Here is a 22,336-nt window from a genome sequence, read left to right as displayed (position 1 = left end):
CTCCAACCCATCTGCACTGCTACAAAAATGATAGCCCTTATTGATGAGTACCTGGCTACTGGAGAAAAGGTCTCGTCACAGTCAATCCCTTCCTTTTGAGAAAACCCCTTAGCCACAAATCTTGGTTTGAACTTTTCCACACTACCATCTGCAACATGCTTGATCTTATACAACCATCTCGACCCTACCACAGACTTGTTTTTGGGTTGTGGCACTACCTCCCACACACTATTCTTCATAATGGAAGACTACTCTTCCACCATGGCATCCCTCCCAACCTGATTCTTGGATGCCTCCTGAAAGCTGGAAGGGTCCACCTTAATCAGTTCACTCATGAGTGTCATATAATCAGAAAAATGTTTGGGAGCCTTTCTATGTCTGAATGGATCTTTAAGATTACCAACACACTCTTGGGCTTCTCTCATTGTTTGCTCAACTGCCCTGACTCTCCTTCTCCCTGTGATAGGAGTTTGAGGCTGAGGTATACTCTGTTCCTCCTGTTGATCAACTTGCTCGACTTGTGTGCTCTGCTCTCCATCTTGCGTGACTGAAGTCTGAGGAATTTGTGCAACCTCAACCTTGGGTGCCTGCTCCTCTTCCTGAACCTCTATCTAACTAACAAACTTCTGAAGAGCCCTTCCCTCCTCGAACTTCACATCTCTGCGAACAATTGTTTTCTTGAGGGAAAGAATGTAAACCCGATAGGCCTTAGAAGTTTCACTATATCCCACAAGGATACCCTTCTCTGCACTTGGTTCCAACTTGGTTCTCTTCTCCATGGGAATATGAGAATACACAAGGCATCCAAAGATGTGAATGTACCCCAAATCTGGTTTCTTCCCGGTGAATGCCTCTTCTGGGGTCAATTTGCCCAACACTTTGTGCGGGCTCCTATTCTGCAAATACATAGCAGTATTGCAAGTTTATGCCCATAAAAACCAAGGCAGATCCTAATCATGAAGCATGGCCTTGGCTGCTCCAATTATAGCCATGTTTTTTCATTCATCAACCCCATTCTATTGAGGGTTGTACAGAACTGTCAACTCTTTCTTGATACCTTCTCGAGCACAAAAATCTTTGAAGGCATTCGAGGTATACTCGCCTCCTTTATTAGACCCTAGTATCTTGATTGTCCTCCCTATTTGGTTCTCCATGAGAGCCTTTAACTCTTTGAAACTACTGAAGACTTCATCTTTATTCGTCATAAAATATATCCACGTCTTCCTGGAGAAATCATCAATAAAGGTAACATAATATTCATATCCACTCAAGGATCATGTTGACATGGGCCCACATACATCTGAGTGTATGAAATCCAAAATTCATTTAGATCTAGAATCGCTACTAGGAAAATTGGTCTTGGCATATTTCCCAGGAGCACAACCTTTGCACACTTCATGCTTATCAACCTTCATTTCAAGCATCCCTATTACTATTTCTTTGAGCACATTAAGTGCTCCATGGTGAAGATGAGCCATCCTCCTATGCTATAGCTCTCCAAGCCCTTTATTGTTACTCACCAACGCATGTATTGGTTCATAATGTAACCGAAACAAACTACCATGCCTAACTCCAATCATTTTTACTACCTTGGAGCTCTTAGGACAGATATAAACTTTGTCTTCTTCAAAGGTCGCAATGTAACCCTTGTCCTCCAAAGTAGAAACAGAGATTAAATTCTTTGTCATTCTAGGAACATACAAAACATCCTCCACCAATAGAGGTTTTCTGTACTCCCTCTGAAACTTGATCATGCCAACACCAATTCCATGGTGTTGGTGTAAATAATCATTCATCATGGATATTATTACACTTACTTAAGTTTACTTAGGACAATGCATTTCATAGTAGTTTGGGTATGAGACACTTGGGTGTTTGTGCCACATTGGGATAGTGTGTGTAGGAGAAATTCCACCTTTTATGGTGTTGATCTTGTTGTTACACTCCACTCTTGTTGTTACACTCCACATTCAGTGGGTGATCCACCTCATGTGGACTATTATATTATTTCTCCTACCTACCCACACCTATTTCCTACCTACCCTTGTTTCTTATTGAGCCACATGTCATGTTTGTGTGCTCACATATCCCTAGCCTTGCCTATATAAGCAGGCTCATCTACATTGTATGTAATTTGATTATTGATCATTTTCTATTGATGAGAATACAGTTTATTCTTGTCCCATATTATGTCTCTATTTTGTACATTTCATTGAGCTCTTGATCTTGGCAAAATCTCACACATGGTACTTGGCATTGTCCTCGAGATCAATGAAGAAACCCAACTTCTTCTCCTCCAACTTTGTGAAATATTCTTAGACTCCCGTCATGTGCCAAGAAGCCCCACTATCAATATACCAAACACTTTTGGCAATTGAACTTGAGAGACAAGCAATGAGCGAAAACTCATTCTCAAACCGTGTTGAAAACGCTTCCACCTCTTCAGTAGTTGCAACTTGCTTCTTCGGCTTACCCTTGTTTTTCTTATTCGAGCATTGACTAGCATAGTGACCCATTTGATGGCAGCAAAAATACTTTATCTTACTTAGGTCTTTCTTCTTCCCATCCTTGGAAGATGACCCTTCAGTTTTCCCTTTACTAAATTTATGCTTTCATGAATCTCCTCCTGGTCGAGATCATCCCAAAGCCTTGCCTAGTCAGGTAGGCGATCATGGCCAATAATGCATTTGACAAACACTTCCTAGTGCTTCGAAAATCCATTCAGGGCTATCCGCACCAACTCATCTTTAGCAATCATCTCTCCAACATCAGCCAACTCATCCCTAACCTGTGTCAATCTAGACAAGTAAGAGGTCACGCTCTCAACTTTGGACATCTTTGTGTTATGCAACTTGTCCTTGAGCATCATCTTACGACTCTGATAGTCGCTCTGATAGAGTTTTGTGAGCATATCCCACATTTCTTTGGCACTGTCTTTCCCAAATAGATGAGGAATCAAATGATCTTTTACGCCATCAAGGATAATCCTCTGAGCTTTGGCCTCCTTGATTTCATGCAAATATAGGGCAATAGGATCATTTACTGGAGGAGTCACTTCTGTACTAGCATAGATCCACAACCTATTCTCCTTGAGAACATATGCAATCCAAACCTTCCACTGTAAAAAGTTAGATGCACCCTCGAGCCTATCCTCATACCGAACACTAGTTGCCATTGCAAACTAAGACCCTCGAAGAAGTTGAAAACTGAAATAGGATGAAATCTGTGAAACAAAACTTGGCTTTGTATTCAGACTTTAGAGCTCTAATACCATGTTAATTTCTATAACCCAGCAACCGGTTAATTGCTCAACAAATATCACAGAAAATAAACTATCTGATTTGTAACAATTAATACTCTGGATTAGTTAACTAAATGAACAATGGAAGCAAATTCAAAAGAAACCGGACATGTATAAACATAGATAACACTGATATACCTAGGAAACCCCAATGCAGGGAAAAACCTGCAAATGTTGAATCTTCTATTCAGCTTCAAGAAAAAACTTTCCTTTGAGAAATCACTTCACGAATCTTCCAATCTCAAAAGAATCTCCTACTAGTTGCTACAACGATCTTGCATATATAGCCTTCTTGATGAAAACATCAACTATGCAAGATAAGTGAAACTTTCCTCACACAACACACCCTAAGAGAAACATTCCTTACATGACTCGGGAAAGGAACTTTCCTTACATGAAATGCAAACTAGAAGTTTCCTTACATGACACATGAGAAAGGAAACTCATCTTAAACAACTAAGACCATCTATACATAAAACCATTCTTGGAAATAACCTCACAACTCTAAGAAAAATTCTAAATACAGAATAGAAAATATCCTCTTGCTGAACATGTCCAAAACAAGCTGCACTTAAGCAACTTCCACAATCACACCTTCCGAACTACAAAAAACTTAACAGTTTGGATATGTTTTTATGAATACATCAAAAAATTGTCTAAGTTTTGTACAACAATTTTAGCAGCATAGATTGAAATGGTCAGTTTAGCCCATACCGCACAACCACTATTCACAGTCCAGTCAAAAATGAGAGTTTACTTTTTCCTGAATTCTCTCACCCTAAGAATTAAAAAACTCCCAAGAGACGTTGCTTAGAAAAATGAGTTCAATGCTCTGGTGTCGAAGAAAGATTTGGATTTGAATTTTTCAACTTTGTTTTTGGAAAGATTGTAGTTACACGTCAAATTTTCTCATTAAAAGTTCAAAGTCTAATCTCCCAATTACTTTTTCTTGGAATTACATCCACGCTACAATACCAAACCTAAACCAGCACAAAGGAGGACTCCTCTTTCCTGTCTTTTTTTTGTTGGAATTAAATTTGGAACTATTTATAATGTCACATCAATAAAAATATGTTAAGAATATATATGAAAGTTCTGAATAAAGTATCTATACAAAGATTTGAAAAAGGGGGTTTCGTGTTATTATGATCTTAAAGTTTTACAAATTAATATAGTATTATAAAAGTGTTTTCAAAGGTTACCGGATGCTGTTGATTAGTAGCTTGAGGGGGATTATGATAAGGGCGAGGGCTCATGTGTTCAAACCCTGATCCACAGAAGAGGCTGCTTTGCCTGTGGATCTTCATGTGCCCTCAGCTTTTTAACCATTCTTACATTGAAATTGCAGTTTGATGCGGTTGGAATTATTTCATCTAACTGTTTTGCATTCGTCAACAGCAAACAGCGAGTGAATTTTTTATAGAAAGTAAACTTGTGAATTGGCATGTTAGACCAGCAATGACAGCACAGTATTCTAATCGATTCTGAGATATTAACACAGCAAGTAAAGTAGTGTTGCAATGGTGGGATAGGGAGTGTTCAATTTGTTATAATGTATATTAGTCTGACTGCACACATTTATATAATTTATAATGATAATCTGTTATGTGAAGAGTTGGAAATTAATAAATGAATCGTGTGGAAAGGATCATCTATTCTTCTACTTATGAAAAAAGAAACTACATATTCATAAACTTTAAACTAATCTATAAACTTTGAATCTTTTAATTTAGACGTTGACTCCTCATTTCATACCTCACTTCACAAACCTCATTCTCAATGAAAAGTTTGGCCAGTTTTGTGTAGAATTGCTTAATGCGGGTGGAATAACTCGTGTACATAGAATAACTCGTCCTCTCACGCAAGCATCAGAATCCATACCCCACAACGACCATTCACGGTCAAGTCAAAAAAGAAACTTCGCTTCTCTGAATTCCCACACCGAGAGCAAACAATTTTTTGCTGTAAGATTTCGACACGTTTGAGAAAGTAGGAATAATCACTTTTGTGTTTATATCCTTTTTAGTTTAGAGACAACCACCGAACTTTTCAATTGAAAGTAAGCTCCAAATCCTTTATTAATGATGAGAGGAAAAATAATTGTTCTACTATTACTTGGTTATCTTTAAGGTGTGCTTTTGGGCAAAATTCTACTCATGGTGTGAGGAGTATTCCTCTAGTGATCGAGTAAGTTCTATTTGTTTAGATTTGAAAAAAAAAAAAAAATCATCAATAGAGAATTGTTAAGAGATACTCTTATCATTAAAGATATTGATTTTAGTCTTTAGAATTGAAAAAGAATAATGGTTTTGAAGAAATTCTAAATTTTGTAATTAGTAATGTAAGTTAGTCTTTGAATGACATCCCAAGCATGGAAAGTCTTTAAGTAATAGATCCACTGAGATGAAAGGGCAAGAAAATGTAGAGAATCCAAGTCCAAGTGTGCTTTAGGCCACTAGGAAAGTCCAAAATAAGTGTGTGAATAACTCGAGATTGTAATAGGAGGGAAAGCTCGAGCAAGGAATCCCAATATGGAGGAGTCTTTCACCTAGGGGTAGTGTTTACTAAACCAATCGCTAAAGAAAGCATGCAATATTAAGGGGAGAAAGCACTTGAGGCCAGCCAAATAGTTTCTAAAGAAACGGATTCGATCGAAACTATTTGGCATCCGCGTGGCGCCTAATGGCACATATGTTTCAGCCAAAATGTTTATTATAAGATTTCTCAATTTCTCAGCCCCCACCATTTACCAGTTGGGTGCTTAAGTGGTTCAGTCGAAACTCTGAGAAGACCAAGTCTCCCAAATTCAAGGTATGTATAAATTTCCTTTCCCTTTTTTTTTTGGGGGGGGGGGCGGGGGGGGGGGGTGGGGATGGCTTATCCTAGACCTTCTTAGCAATTTTATCCTATCCTCGCTAGGGCACCTATTGAGTGAATCATCTATGTCTCTTATCTAATTGGTGATGCATGTCTATCACATGGTTTCCAATTTTAGCCTTGTTTTCAATTTGTCTTCCCTTGGGCACCTATTTGAGTGAGTCATCTCAACAGTTTATCCAATTGACAGTGTATTTCTATCACAAAATTGTTGATTTCAGCCTACCTAAACACATACGTACTAAGGCCAAGCCTATACGAGCCATCATTGCATATACACAGTTTCACCTTTTATCCTTCACTTTTCTAGCCTTTCTCTCTTATCTAGAGATTGTTTGCATTTTTTTCAAAAAAATTCATCCAATCTCTCGAGGGCTCATATCATTCTCTTCTTGGGGCAACTTTGTATCAGTTTATCTTCTTTGAAACAACACAATGGGCTACATTGTCTCAAAGAGGGGCAAAATGTAGACACCTAAATTATCTTTCCCTAAATTAAATAAATATTTTATTTATTTAATTGGTCCCAATTCCTGTATTAATTCATTAGCTTTTTCATGGGTATGTGCACCAAGTTGTGGTACCAAAAGGGGGTTTTAAGATGCCACTTTTTTCTGAAATTAGCAAACTCTGAACGTCAACAACAAATTGAACATAGTTACACTCCAAATTTGAAGATGCAATAAGAATAAGAGTCAGAGTGCTTCGAGTCTACTTTCTAAACTACTAATTTTTTTTGAAAATGGTGGAGATTAAGGGCTTCAAAAAGGGGGGCCACAAAAAGTGGTCCTGTTTTTATGCAAAAAACATAACATACCGTCTGTTGTGCCCCCCTTGAAATATTAACTTTTTTTTTTTTGAATTTTTAAAATCTCTTTGGTGAGAAATTAGCTAACACCTTGTATTTTATGCCAAATTTTTTGGCTAATTTTTTAATGAGTATATGATTTTTTACTAATTTTCGAAGTGGACACATCCTGAAAAAATAGAAATTTGAGCATGCTCCCCCCTAAAATCATTGAAAACTAGTCGAAAATCAAAAAAAAAATTGTTTTAAATTGTGTATAATGGAGTCTAGTTTCTAAAAATGTAAGTTTCTTCAAAATCCGATGAACATATAAAAAACTATACGCATAATAGTGCATGTTGGTTTTTGACCAAAAACGGACACACTAACAAAAGAAATTATAGATGAAAGCCTTAACGAAATCAAAATGTGAAAAGAATTACATGCTTGGATAGCTAAGAGAGAGATTGAGGTCTCTATGGTGTTTTTTTTTAGTTTTATTGAAACACGTGCAAACCTGATGGAGAGCACGGCCAAAAATATGTGAAATTCTATAATCTTATGTTAAAAACACGTCTCAGGCCTGAAATGGTCATCCAACCCTTTGGGTTGGATGCCCATGTACAGTACAACCCAAAGGGTTGGTGGTTTCCAATGCAGACCATTTCGCGAGCGCCAAATGTCCTGCATTGCCCAATTTGAAGATTTTGTGATACAAATTTTTCAACTTGGGCACGGTTTCAACTTTGTAGGAGTTATAATGTAGATTCTAGTTTTTAGAGGATCATATTGATTTTCATACTTAGTCAAATTTCAGTAATCAACATGCTCCTATTAGCATTCTTTAGATCTGTATCTTACTATCTTTATCTTCCCTAAACTCTACACCTATCTCTCTCCCTCTCTTGTCTCTCTCACTTCTCTCTCCCCTCTCTAGGTATATCCCACCCTCTCTACCTTTCATCATTTCCTTGTACCCTAATTTATATCCTTGACTCCCTTCATCTCTCTTCTCTCTCACTCTCTTATTATTTCTCTCCCCTCCCACTTGTTTCTCTTGTTCACACCCTTGTATCCTCTCTCTCCCCATATCTAGGGCTCTCCTTCCCTCCCTATTCACCTCACTACCTCTCCCTCCCTATATTATTACCCACATCTCTCTCCTCCTCTAGGATTCTCACTTATCTAATTGTCCACGTTCTAGTTCTCTCCCTCCCTCTCCACCTTTCTCTCCCTTTCCCTTGCCCCTATCTATTTATGAACACTCTCCCTCTCTTCTCTCTCTCCAAACCTAGATCCATCTCCTCATTCTCTAGGTCTCTCGCTCCCTCCATTTCTACCTCTCCATCCATCCCCTCTTACTCATCTCTTTGTTCTTCTATCTCTTATCTTCTCTCTCCCTTCCCTCTCTAGATCTCTCCCTTCCTTTCTTCCCCTCTCCATTTATATCTCCTTCCCCCACTCTATCATTATCTCTTTTCCTCTCTTATTCTCTATCTTCATTGTCTAGCTCATTAACTCTCCAACCCGCCCTCTCTCCCCTCTCTAGGTTTCTCCCTCCCTTACTCTCCACCTATCTACCTTTTCATATAGGTCTTGATACCCACCTCTCTTTATCCCCCTCTATCTATCTCACTCCTCTCTCGCAATCTAGGTCTCTCACCTATCTATATGTCCCCTCTATAGTTCTCTCTCTCCCTCTCTATCTCTCGCTCCCTCCTCCTTAACCCTATCCCTTTATGAACTCCCTCCTCTTCTCTTCCTCCCCTAACCTCTTTATCTCCTTCTTCCATAGGTCTCTCACTTCATGTCTACCTCTCCATCTGTCCCCTCTTACTCCTCTCTTTTTTCTTCTATCTCTTATCTTCTCCCTCCCTCCCCTCTCTACGTATCTCTCTTCCTTTCTTCCCCTCTCCCTCTCTATCTCCCCATCCATACATACCCCCATATATATCTCACTCCCCCACTTTTTTATTCTCTATTCCTCTTGTATCCTCTCTCTACATTCTATGGCATCAAATTTCTCTCTCCCCTCTCTAGGTTTCTCGCTTCCTTCTTCTCCACCTATCTACCTCTACATCAAGTCTCATTACTCACCTCTCTCTCGCCTCCTCTATCTGTCTTAATCCTCTCTCTTGTCATTGAGGTCTCTCATCTCTCTTTCCCCATATCTTATGACTCGTAACAACACGTAATAGGTCATATGGTGTCCTAAGGGCTCATAGGACACCATATGACCCCTTAGGACACCATACAACCCATAACGACACCATATGGTGTCCTCATAGGACACCATATGACCCCTTAGGACACAATATGACCCCTAACAACACCGAAGGGGTCATATGGTGTCCTAAGGGATCATAGGACACCATATGACCTCTAAGGTTACCATACGACCCATAACAACACCATATGGTGTCCTAAGTGATCATAGGACACCATATGACCCCTTAGGACACCATACGAACACCATATGACCCCTTAGGTGTCATTAGAGGTCATATTGTATCCTAAGGGGTCATATGGTGTCCTATGACCCCTTAGGACACCATATTATCCCTTAGTACACCATATGGTGTGCGTATGGTTCGTATGGTGTCTTATGACCCCTTAGGACACCATATGACCCCCTAGTACACCATATGGTGTCAGTATGGTCCTATGATGTCCTATGATCCCTTAGGACACCATATGACCCCTTAAGATACCATACGACCCATAATGACAACATAAGGTGTCCTAAGGGGTCATATTATGTCTTAAGGGGTCATAACACACCAAATGACCCGTTAGGACACAATATGATCCCTAATAACACCTAAGAGATCATATGGTGTCCTAAGGGGTTATAGGACACCATACGACCCATAACGACACCATATTGTGTCCTAAGGGGTCATATGGTGTCCTAAGGGATCATAGGACACCATACAACCCATAACGATACCATATTGTGTCCTAAGGGGTCATATGGTGTCCTAAGGGGTCATAGGACACCATATGACCCCTTACGACACTATGACCCTTAACAACCCCTTACGGGGTCATAGGACACCATATGACCATTTAGCACACCAAACAACTTATAATGACACCATATGGTGTCCTAAGGGGTCATAAAACACCATATGACCCCTTAGCACACCATACGACCCATAACGACACCATATGGTGTCCTAAGGGTTCATAAGACACTATATAACCTCTTAGGATACCATATGACCCATAACGATACCAAGTGGTGTCCTAGGGGGTCATAAGACACCATATGACCCCTTAGGACATAATATGACCCCTGATGACACCTAAGGAGTCATATTGTGCCCTAAGGGCACACCATATGACCCCTTAGGACACAATACAACCCATAACGACACCATATGATGTCCTCAGGGGTCATATGGTGTCCTAAATGGTCATAAGACACAATATGACCCCTTAGGACACAATATGACCCCTAATGACACCTAAGGGGTCATATGGTGTCCTAAGGGGTCATATGACACCATATGACCCTATATGACCCCTTAGGACACAATATGATCCCTAACAACACCTAAGGGGTCATATGGTGTCCTAAGGGGTCAAAAGACACCTAATGACCGCTTAGGACACCATACAACCCATAATGACACCATATGGTGTCCTAAGGGGTCATATCGTGTCCTAAAGGGTCATAGGACACCATATGACCCCTTAAGGAGAGAGAGAGAGAGAGAGAGAGAGAGAGAGAGAGAGAGAGAGAGAGAGAGAGAATACGAGAGTAAGGAAGATATATACGAGAGTAAGGAAGATATATATGAGGGTAAGGAACGGGGAGACAGAGAGGGAGGGAGATACTTAGGGAGAGGAGAGAGAGGTGAGAGAGAAGAGAGAGAGGAAGATGGAGAGATAGAGGGAGGAATAATTATGACCACTACCCTCAACCCTATGTTCCCTAAACTATGTATCATCAATCTTGTATCTTATACCGTTAATCTTATATCCTACAACCCATTATCTAAATACTATATCGGGGAGGAAGAGGTGATGACCTGGAGAGGGGAGGGAGAGAGAAGAGGAGAGTGTGAAGAATAAAGAGAAAGAGAGAGATAAGAGTAGATGGAAAGTTGGGTAGGGGGTGACTAAGAGACCTAAAGAGGGATGGGGTAGATAGGTGAGAGAGAGAGAAGGAAATAAGAGATAAAAATAGGTATGGAGATAGAGGTTGGGAGGGATAGGTAGTGATCAAGAGAACAAAGAGAGAGTGGAGAGAAACAATAGGAGGAGAAGAGATATGGAGGGAGGGAAGGATAGATATGGAGATAAGGAGGTAAGGTGAGAGAGAGAGAAAGGGAGAGAGTATAAGAGAGACCTAGAGAGGGGGAGAGAGAGAGAGAAGAAATAGAGAGAAAGGGAGAGTAATAGGTCTAGAGTTTATGGAAGATAAAGAGGTTATAGGAGAGATAAACGAAGGAGAAAGTTTATAAAGGGAGATGGGTAAGGGGTGATAGATGGAGAGGAGGGGAGAGAACTAGAGAGGGGATAAATAGAGAGATGAGATATGTAGAATGTGAGAGAGAGGTTAAATACCTAGATGAGAGAGAGGGGGGGTCATAGAGATGGGTTCCTAATGAGATATTGATGGATAGGTAGATATGTGGAGAGGTAATGAGGGAGAAACCTATAAATTTGAGAGGGAGAGATGGTAGGATTGAGAGGTGACGACCTAGACAATGGAGAGAGGGAATAGATAGAAGAGCAAAGAGATGACTAAGAGGGGATAGATGGAGAGGTAGACATGGAGGAATTCAAATACCTAAGGAATGATGAAGTAGACAGGTTTAGAGAGAGAGAATAGAGGGAGAGAGTTCATAAATGGATAGGAGTAAGGGAGAGGGAGATAAAGATGGAGATGGAGGAAGAGAACTAGAGGGTGGACAATTAGATATGTTAGAAACCTAGAGGGTGGGTGAGAGGTTGATAATAATATAGGGAGGGAGAGGTAATGACGTGAATAGGAAGGGAGAGAAAGCCCTATATATGGGGAGAGAGAGGATAGAAGGGATAGGTAGTGACCAAGAGAATGGAGAGGGAGGGGAGAGAAATAATAAGAGAATGAGAAAGAAGAAGAGAGAGGGAGGGAGTCAAGGATACATATGGAGTTAAGGAAGGAACAAAAGATAGAGAGGGTAGGATATACCTAAAGAGGGGAGAGGGAAGTTAGAGAGAGATAGAGAGGGATAGAGATAGGTCTAGAGTTTGGGGAAGATAAAGAGAGTCAGATCTACATAGCTAAAGAATGCTAATAGGAGCATGTTGATTACTAAAATTTGATATGCTGATTACTAAAATTTGGTTGTCTGAAATTTTATATGATCCTCTAAAAACTAGAATCTACATTATAACTCCTATAGTGTTGAAACCACTCTCAAACATCCTGCCAATATATACATGAAATATAACTTAAAGTATAAGATTCTTATACTTAAATGTTATATTTCATGTATATATTCTCCTTCCGAGATGGGTATAACTTGTGCCCAAAATGGGAAATCTGCACACTCACAAAACCTTCAAATGTAAAAAATGACTTTTCACATTGGCGCATGCCAAATTTGGCGCCAACCAAATGAAAAAAATGACTTTTCACATTTGTGGAGCACCAAATGTGAAAATTCAAAAATATGGCGCTCGCCAAATGTTTTGCATGGGAAAATACTAACCCTTTGGATTGGTTTTTCCTTGGGCATCCAACCCGAAGGTTTGGACGACCTTTTCATGCCAATGATGCATTTTTTATGAAAAGGTAAAAAGTGGCACCTTTTTGGTACCACAACTTTGTGCACTTACCCTCATTCTATGAGACATGTCATTTATCTCTTAATTTTCCTCTACCTACCCCTTCATTATTTTATTATTTTTCCTAATTACCCTCTTATTATTTTGTCATTTTCTATACCTACCCTTTAATCCTAGCCGGCCATTTATTTCTTTCACCTCTTAATCCTATCCCTCCTTTTTCTAAAGTGTCTTCTATATAATTTTATCCTTCTAATCCTAATGTGTTTATCAAGATTTCTTGCGATCAAGCAACTTTACAACCAAAATTCGTTCTTTGTTGAGCTCTTGTGCACAATACAAATATCTGAGAGTCAATATATCAAACAAGATCAATGGAGATAGGAGACAATGGAGATCAAACCCTACTTGGCATGTGAATGGTGTTATTGTTTCAATTTGTTGATTTGCATGTTCTTAGGTTTCTTCATTGGTGTATTGTGAATGCTTTATTGTAAAACTAGGGTTTGTTGTGGTTGGATCTTTTGTGGTTTCGCAATAGTTTGTCATCATCATTTTTCACCTTACACACTTACCACATCTAAAAAAATCTATGATTGAGTATTATGCAACCTTGAGAAAGATGAGTTGATCCACACAAGCATTTAATAATGAGATTAACCTATATTGAATAATTATTTGAATTCAACTAGATGAGGATTAAGTTAGATAATGACAATTGTCCTCATCTAATGAATTAAGACAAAATGACCTAAATATAGCTTAATCTAACTATAGAAAAGCACTCTTATGTTTAGCTTAAGTGTAATAAAGCAATAGGGGGCCTAAGTAATTAATGAATGATTAAATAATTACAAATGTGATTACCTAATTACTCCAACACCAAGAAGCAATCAAAATAGCTATTTAATTTACTAACCACCAAGTAATCACTCAAATGAAGCTCCTAACAATCAAGTCATCGTTCCTTAACCACTTGGTCACCCTCAGTGCACTGTCAAGCTATAGTTTCTTAATTTCCTAATCATGATTACCTAACCACTAGGTCATGATTGGTTAATCACTAGTCTTCTCAAAGTTTGAAAAGGAGCTTCTTTTTTCTATAAATTGTTAACATATCATTTTTTTACAAATTTATAGTGAACAAAAAATTATTTTCATAAAAAACATAAGGGTACAATCAGTTTTTCAAAATTACATCATTTTAAACTATTTTTTTGGCCTTTAAAGTTTACATTTACATTAAATTTTAATGGACCACAAATTTCTCCTAAATTAACAAAATTTTGCAATTTGTCTCTGAAAACTATTAGAATTTTTCAAGGAATCCAATTTTCATGAATAATTAAGATTTGAATAGCCACTTTTATAAAAAGAAATATAAAATTATACATGTTATAAATGGATAATTTGTGCACCCTATCTTAACTAACTTCCATTTTTTCTTAGGGGCCTAACATTCGTCACAATCAAATCAAGGGGGGCTATCTTGTGCCCTTTTTTAAGTTCTCCAAATAAGGACCTAATCCTAACTTCATTTAATTAATATGAGTGGAAATGTAAATGGAAATTCATCTCAAGAAATTAGGATTTTATAGGGTCATAATGGGTTGTAAACCTGACATATGATGTGTTTTGTCTATAAAATATTTTGCTAGCCAAGAGTGTTACATAACTCTACACTATTACCACTATACCTACATGTAATGAGACATATAAAAAATGTCTAAACATAATGACTATAAAATATAATTGAACAATCCGTCTCTTTTATCATACTAGGAAGATGAAGAACCAATCTCATAATTGACAATAGGTTTCTATTAATCAAACCTCATGTGCTCAGGAATAGATTGTATCTCTACTTATCAACAATAAGTAATGTACACATTAGTACAAAATACGATATATATATATATATATATATATATATATATATATATATATATATATATATATATATATATATATATATATGCTAACAAGGTAAAAAATATGGATGCTAAGTGATGCTAATGCATTTGAACTAATACATAAGAGTTTTGTAGGAGATTTGTAGGAAAATTCAATGTAGTTACTTAAACTATAGTGATACCACTACAAATGCATCAAGTAACATGGGAACTTTGAGTTGTGATGTCAATAAAGTGGGGATCTTAAGCATATATTCAATGAGATTTATTTTTTAAATGTTAGTTTGTATTTATTACATGAAAACCTCAAAACTTTGAAAATCACTTGAATGTTAGGGATCTAAAATTGTAGGGAATTGTAACATATTTATAAAATCCTAAAGAAAATAGTTAAACCCTAATACAATAAGAATATGAACTTTGGAAAGGTGACAAGAATATAAATATATACACAACAAAGGATTTGAGCTAATGCACAAGGGTATTATAGGTAAATATTTAACTTAAAAATATCCAAAGCTAAGTGGTGCCATTATCAAAGATATATCAAGTACTAATGGTAAAGTTAAGAAATTCCCCAAAAACGAGACCATGCTAACAAAAAGACTAAAAAATTAAAAAAATACTTATTTATAGAATGGTTCCCCACATAATCAAACAACAATAACAAAGGAGATTTGAAAACTAGCAAGAAACTAATATCTTTCCAAAGATATACCTATCATTAATGGTGAGTATGAAAGTGCTACTATGCATCCTTCTTCTCACTTATTTTTCTATGGAAGTGTTCATGAAGTGTGCATGCATTGCAAAATAATGTTTCCCTAGTCAAACTCTTGCATTACCCTTTAAGAATTGCATTTAAGTTATTTTTGTTGAAAATGAAAAGCAATAGGAAAATATATTCAAAAGTTATTTTAACTTAATTAATGTAGGTGTGTAAGACTTATGATAAGTCCAATCAAAACTCAAATAATCATCATTTATACAATAAATTAAATCATCTACAACCTCCTAGCTTTGGTAATTAATAAATCTATTTTCTTTATTAAAAAAATGACTTTGATTAAATGTTAATACAACCTCCAAAACTCAAAATGTGATTGTGAAACGCGATCAATTTTGTTGTTGTAATTTTTGAAACAATTGTGTTTCTAATAAGTGATATTTTGATAATACAAAATCAAATATACAAATATATGGGCTTCGGCCCTAGCTCACCTGGTTGTGGATCGCAACTTAAGGCATGGGTATGCTCCCCATGGTCTTGAGTTCGAGTCCCCGGCTAGGGGATTAGTCTCGCTTCGGTGAGGACACCTCCAGATTCCACGATAGTGAATATAAAAAATATATAAATATAATAATTTTATAAATAATCAATTATAATATGACATCCTCATTTATATAAAAATATTTAAATCTTGTATTCCTTTTATAAACCAAAATTGACTATTCACTATTAAATTACATTATGTCATTAGAGAGAGTTGGAACTCACCCTCAATTATATATCATTCAACTTATATTTAGAATCCTCTTCCAACACTCTTCTTCTCACGTTTTTCATTGGTCAAAAGAATCCATTGATTTTAAGTCCTCACTTCACTCTCAAATGAAAAGTTAGCCCTGCACATGCCAATTTATATGGATTAACCTATGAATAATTCAGACTCCACAACTACTGTTCACAGTCCCCATAAGAAAACAAAACCGCCCACCCAAAAGACACACTGCTCAGAATAAGCTAATTCAATGGCGATGATGCAGATTCTGATTCTCTGCCTCTTAATCATTCTAACTGAAGCTGAGGGTGTGCAGCAGAATACCAGTTTCGTCTTCAATCACTTCAATACCACAAGCACAATCAAATATGTTGCAGATGCCTCAATACAATCCAACGCAATACGCCTCACAAATCACTCAGAGCGTCTCATTGGTCGTGCTTATTTTGACAAGGCGGTCCCCATGAAAAGAAACGGTTCTGTAATCTCATTCAGCACAAGCTTCATATTCGCCATGGTTCCGCATCCGCTCTCGGGCGGCAGCAACGGTCTCTGCTTCATCATGACGCCCACACCGGCTCTCAACGCTGCCTTCGCCACGCAGTATCTGGGTCTCGTAAACCTATCCAGTAATGGAAAAGACTATAACCATCTTTTTGCAGTAGAATTTGACACAAGTAAGAGCATAGGCGTGGAGGATAAGGATGACAACCATGTCGGAATCGATCTTAATGGCGTCAAATCGGTGGCTGCAGAACCTGCTGCTTACTGGAAAGGGAACACATCGACGCCCATTAATCTCAAGAGTGGGCATAATATAAGGGCCTGGATCGACTATAATGGCGAATCCAAGCAGCTGGACATAAGCATTGCACCGGTTGGAGAGGCGAGGCCGCAGAAAGCCCTGCTCGCCAGGAAAGATTTGGATTTGGATGGAATCATACAAGACCAGATGTGGGTGGGGTTCTCTGCTTCTACAGGTGAAATTCCCCTTTACACAGTTCCTTGTGTTAATCTTTCCTTGTTTAATTGCAAATTATGATATAAATTTTGAATGTGAATTTTTTTTGTCTTTTTCAGTAATTTTGTAGGAGAGTATTGAATTGTTTTGCATCACAGGCAGTTCTCCTCTGGTTGAGGATCATTACATTTTGGCCTGGAGCTTTGCAACTGGCAATCATAAGACTTTGGATCTAGATACTTTGCACCTCCCTTCTTTTTATGTCAGAAACCCCAAATTCTATAATTCTATGGAGTTCATATACATTACTGTAATATGCTCAGCAGCTTTCATTTTGGGACTCATTGTCGGCATATTTTATTGGTTCAAAAGAACGGATTACATAGACTTCACTGAGCAATGGGAGTTAGAGTGTTGGCCGCACAGATTTGCTTACCGGGAACTTAACCTCAGTACAAAGGTAACTATGAATAAAGGAATATCTTATTACATCTACAAAAGCTTTCAATATCTCACAGAATCCTGAACAAGGGATTTACCACTGAGTTTTATTGCAGGGTTTCAGAGACGATAATCTTCTGGGTTATGGGGGTTTTGGCCGGGTATACAGGGGAACTCTGCCCTCAGGCGAAGAAGTCGCCGTAAAATGCATTACAAAAGATTTTACAGAAGGAATGGAGGAATTCATGGCAGAAATTTCAAGCCTTGGGCGGCTACAGCACCGGAACCTGGTGCCCCTCAGAGGCTGGTCCAGAAAAAACAAGCGCCTCTTCATCGTCTACGATTACATGTGCAACGGAAGCCTTGAAAGAAATTTGTTCAGTCCAAAATTGAATCTTACTTGGGCCCACAGATTCAAAATTCTCACAGATGTAGCCGCCGGGCTGCTATACTTACATGAGCAGTGGGACAAATGTGTGGTACACAGGGACATCAAATCCAGCAATGTATTGTTGGACACTGATCAGAACGGCCGAGTGGGTGACTTTGGTTTGGCAAGGTTATATGACCACAGTGAAAAGCCCCAAACTACTCATGTGGTGGGCACTCTGGGATACATTGCACCTGAGCTTATACATTCTGGTAAGGCTACTCCTTCCACAGATGTGTTCAGCTTTGGGGCTCTTATGCTGGAGGTTGCCTGCGGAAGAAAACCTGTAGATGCCCAAGGTATGATTTTGGTTAAGTGGGTTTGGGATTTGTATGCAAATAAAAGATTACTAGATGCTGTGGATCAGAGGCTTGGAGGCGATTATGATAAGGGCAAAGCTGAAATTGTGCTTGTATTAGGGCTTGTGTGTTCAAACCCTAATCCGCAGGAGAGGCTTAGCATGAGAAACGTGCTGCAGATCCTCTCTGGTGAGGCTGCTTTGCCTGTGGATCTTAATGTACATTGCAGAATTCAATTCGTTTAGTGCTACTTCTTTGGAGCTGTCAGAATGATTTTTTCCAACCGTTTTGCATTTGGCAACATCAAACAGCGAGTGAATTTTTTGAGAAATTAAAATTGTGAAATGAATTGGCAATCACAGCATAGGATGCCAATTGGAAAGCACATCATTCGTGTGAGAGTACATTCATATTTCATTGTACATCATCTTGTGGGAGCAATGAGTGCACATTCATAATTCATAAGAATATGTTGAAAATTTTAGCTTTCAATAAGAATTGATAAATAAGTGAACTTTTTCATATTTACTGTATCTTAAAAAGAAAATTCATAAAGTAATGATCTATAATTAAAATTTTATATGAAAATTAAATTTTAAATTTAGTTTAATTATACTCTTAATAAGTTTAATTGATGTTAATTTAATTACTATATTTTTTGTTATTTAGATTTTGTAACAATTTTGTATTTATCTATTTTATGGTTTATGGAAAATCATATTTATTTAATAAAAGAAAGGTGTGTTTGATTTACTTTTAAAATAAATGAAGATAAATAGATGCAAAAACATGGAGATTAGATTGAAAAGAATGTAAAATTATATCTATTGATTGACTACAGATTTAATAAAAAATTTAGATGTGTGAAGATTTTCTTTTGATCTTTCTATTAGCATTCAAATAGGCTTAATTCCTAGCTTGTCATGTTATTGTTGCTCGTCACTAAAGTTGTGATAACAATATTGTGCGGTGGTAGCGTAGTAGCGTTCTTACTTGTGTTAGTAGATTTGGTGGTAGTTTGACAAGTTGAGCTTAATATCATGCATGTTTATAGTTAAAAAGCAACAATATATTATGTTATTGCCAACTCAGTATAAGCATATATGATTTTTTAAATACTATTGAAAGCATATAATCTTTGAATGATAATTTACTACATTTAAATACATGTGTTGTTACATTTTTAGATTACCATACAATCAACATATTTTTCATTGGGATCGGATGTCACACACCTTGAAGTTCTTAATGTTCAAATTATTTTGGGTCATGATAATTCTTACCAATACATTTTAGGACAATCTTTGGGCCCATTGAGGGCCTCATTAAGTCTATATATTGAAGGCTCGAGATTGAGGCATTATGCATTTCTTATTATAGGATTATTTTATCAATTGTACTCCACAATTGATGTCTTGTTGCCTATGGTTGTGGCATTGCAGTATGGTTATGGGTGTAGCTTATAAAGCATGCATTAGAGGTGGGGAACATGTTGTTGGATTGACTCTAGAAGTCAATGGTAATCTTCTCTTTATCCTAATAGATCATTGTTACTTTGTAAATATACTATAATCATTTTGTTGTTGAATAATAAATTAGGTGCGCTTTAGAGGATGCATTTTTCCCAAAAGGGTTTTCCCAAGATATATGATACATCTTGTATTTTGTGTTTTATTTAATGGTATTGTATAGATCTAGAATCATTGGCAATTACTCTCTCATAAAACTAATGTAGGAGATGTTTGTGCATTATTTCTACTATATGGGCATAGTTTCCTTTAGATTCAGTATCACAACATTATCTTTGAGATTTCAATACTATAACTACATGCACATGGATTTTATTTTTATTTGGTATTACAACCCGATTTTGGTTGTACAAGGGGACACTTTCCTAGTGATATTAATCTGTATTTAAGTGGAATTTGTACGTGATTTTTTTTTTTTATATGGATTGCAACAAGATGGAGAATTGGATTCTAGTTTAGAGAATCTAGTTGTACAATTGTTGTGGTTGTGCACATGATCCATTGGTTGATGGTCGTTCTATGATTTTGTATGTTGTTGAATACAAATCTCATTAGAGTAATACTTTATCTTAAAGAAACAAGATTTCCTTGTAAATGATTCTTAGTGAATCATGACAAAGACACTACAGGTTCTTATTGTTTGAGATGATTTGTATACTTATTACTCTTGAAACATTTATGATTAAGATGGAACACAAATTTATGAATTAATTTAGAAAGTAAAGAAGGATGCTTACCTATGCTTAGTATGTTTATAAATGCTTCCACAAGTCTATATACTCTCTCATGCAGGTGTTCAAGAAACATTATGATTAGGTTCTCTTTTGTAAATAATGGTTGAACCGGTATTCATGCAAGAACGTATTTATCAAGAAGATAAGACATACATATATAGAGGCTTTTGTAAGCCAATGAGTGTTTTTGTAGACTTGCAAATATGTCTTAGAGACTATTGCACTTGTATGCTCTAGTTGCTCTTGTATTGCTTATATGCTCATGAGTGTCTTGTGATCTTGAATGTACATAGACTCATGCATTACTATGCTTTTGTACATTTTTCTAAGCTCGTGTAGATTTCATAAACTCTTGTGCTTGTTTAGAAAGATGTGTTTTTCTATCTCGCATTATAATGAGGTCGAATGGTATCCATGTGTGGACTTTAACATTATATGATGTTGCATAGGGAAGATTCTTTTGCAACCTATGGGTGCTTTTGTAGAGTTATCGACATGTTCTAGTCTAATGCATCTATATGTTTTTATGCACTTGTGTATGACTTGAATGTTCTTGTATACTCTTGTTTGACTATGTATGTTCCTATGTGCATTTGTATTCATATTGCATAGATGCATTAGCATGTTGCAAGCTCATGTATTCTTTGTTGTGTTCCAATGAGTGATATGTATGCTCGGTGCCTATTTTATATGCACTGTTGTGTTTTCAATGTATAATTTGTGGGTATTGGATGGTTGTTGAATATGGAGTAAAAGAGAAGGGTGAGTTTCAAGAGAGGTTTAAGTATTTTCTTTAACTCATTAGCTGATAGTCTGCCCTAAAAGATCTTTGGCCAAACTTCTATTGATTACTTAGTATATGCTTACTAAGTGAATCAATATATTTTCACTCTCTTCCATATCTTAGTGTCGTTACAATAGCATCATAGATTGTGGATACACTAAGCTACACCAGATTTCATCCCCTATCAATTTTGAGTTGTTAGACTTCTTCGTGTAGGGTCGGTGGTTCTTCATGTCAGGAAGAACTCCGAAGAAACATTGTAATGCTTCGCGATTGGGCGGTAAAGGGCTACGATAGTGTTCTTGCTCGTGATGTGAGCATGGGAGATAGATGATGGGAGTCCCTATCAGGATGATATTTAGCTTGTTTTATATAATTCATTGTGTTTGACTTTATATTATTTTGGAACATAAGTAATTTTCATTATGTTTAGCCAATCTCTTGGCTTATGCAATCAAACATTGTGTTGAGTTATATCATTATGTAACTACTTTTTGTTATATTGAGCATAATAGATTATTCAATAAAGTCAATTCTTAATTATGTATATTATATTATTTTAAAAATATGAAGTTCTCTACATCCCCACAACACGATAAAGAAATCATTAACTTGGAGGACATGTCAGAAAGATTGTGGAGTATTAAAATCAACGTAAATAAGATTGTGGTATCAAGCTATTATCCAAGTTCAATACCAATCTGCGGTAAATAGTACATGATCTTTACCCCATGTTGCAATGAGGAAGCCCATAATCATGGTGCTCAACTATGAAGCAAAAAATACTTCAAGTGGACAAGTTGATCAAATCAATAGATGCAAGAAGAAAAAATTATAGTTCAGAAAAATTCAAAATCCATTGTCCCCCCATTAAACAAACAACAACTCAATTCATGCTAAAAGAAAACTACCTCAAAACACAAAAAAGTATATTACATCCAAAATAAACACTACTCACCAACACATGAAACTACCAAAACAAAGCTAGTTACAG

General features: G+C 37.0%; 1 protein-coding gene across 1 annotated transcript; it reads left to right on the top strand.

Annotated features, from left to right (window-relative positions):
* Positions 1-16,166: 16,166 nt before the first annotated feature.
* LOC131858023 (L-type lectin-domain containing receptor kinase S.4-like) lies at positions 16,167-18,801 on the top strand. Its single transcript, XM_059210862.1, has 3 exons — positions 16,167-17,144; positions 17,284-17,585; positions 17,683-18,801. The coding sequence occupies exons 1-3, from the start codon at positions 16,415-16,417 to the stop codon at positions 18,538-18,540; spliced, it is 1,890 nt and encodes a 629-aa protein (XP_059066845.1). The 5' UTR covers positions 16,167-16,414; the 3' UTR covers positions 18,541-18,801.
* Positions 18,802-22,336: the final 3,535 nt, after the last annotated feature.

Source organism: Cryptomeria japonica, chromosome 9 (genome assembly GCF_030272615.1).
Source record: "Cryptomeria japonica chromosome 9, Sugi_1.0, whole genome shotgun sequence".
NCBI lineage: Eukaryota > Viridiplantae > Streptophyta > Pinopsida > Cupressales > Cupressaceae > Cryptomeria > Cryptomeria japonica.
The sequence above is the reverse complement of the archived record's forward strand: the minus strand, read 5'-3'. Positions and strand labels throughout refer to the sequence as shown.

Coding starts and splice junctions, on each gene's coding strand:
- LOC131858023 (XM_059210862.1), top strand. CDS start 16,415: ATGGCGATGATGCAGATTCTGATTCTCTGCCTCTTAATCATTCTAACT. Junction 17,145..17,283: donor GGGGTTCTCTGCTTCTACAG/GTGAAATTCCCC, acceptor TTTGCATCACAG/GCAGTTCTCCTCTGGTTGAG. Junction 17,586..17,682: donor AACTTAACCTCAGTACAAAG/GTAACTATGAAT, acceptor GTTTTATTGCAG/GGTTTCAGAGACGATAATCT.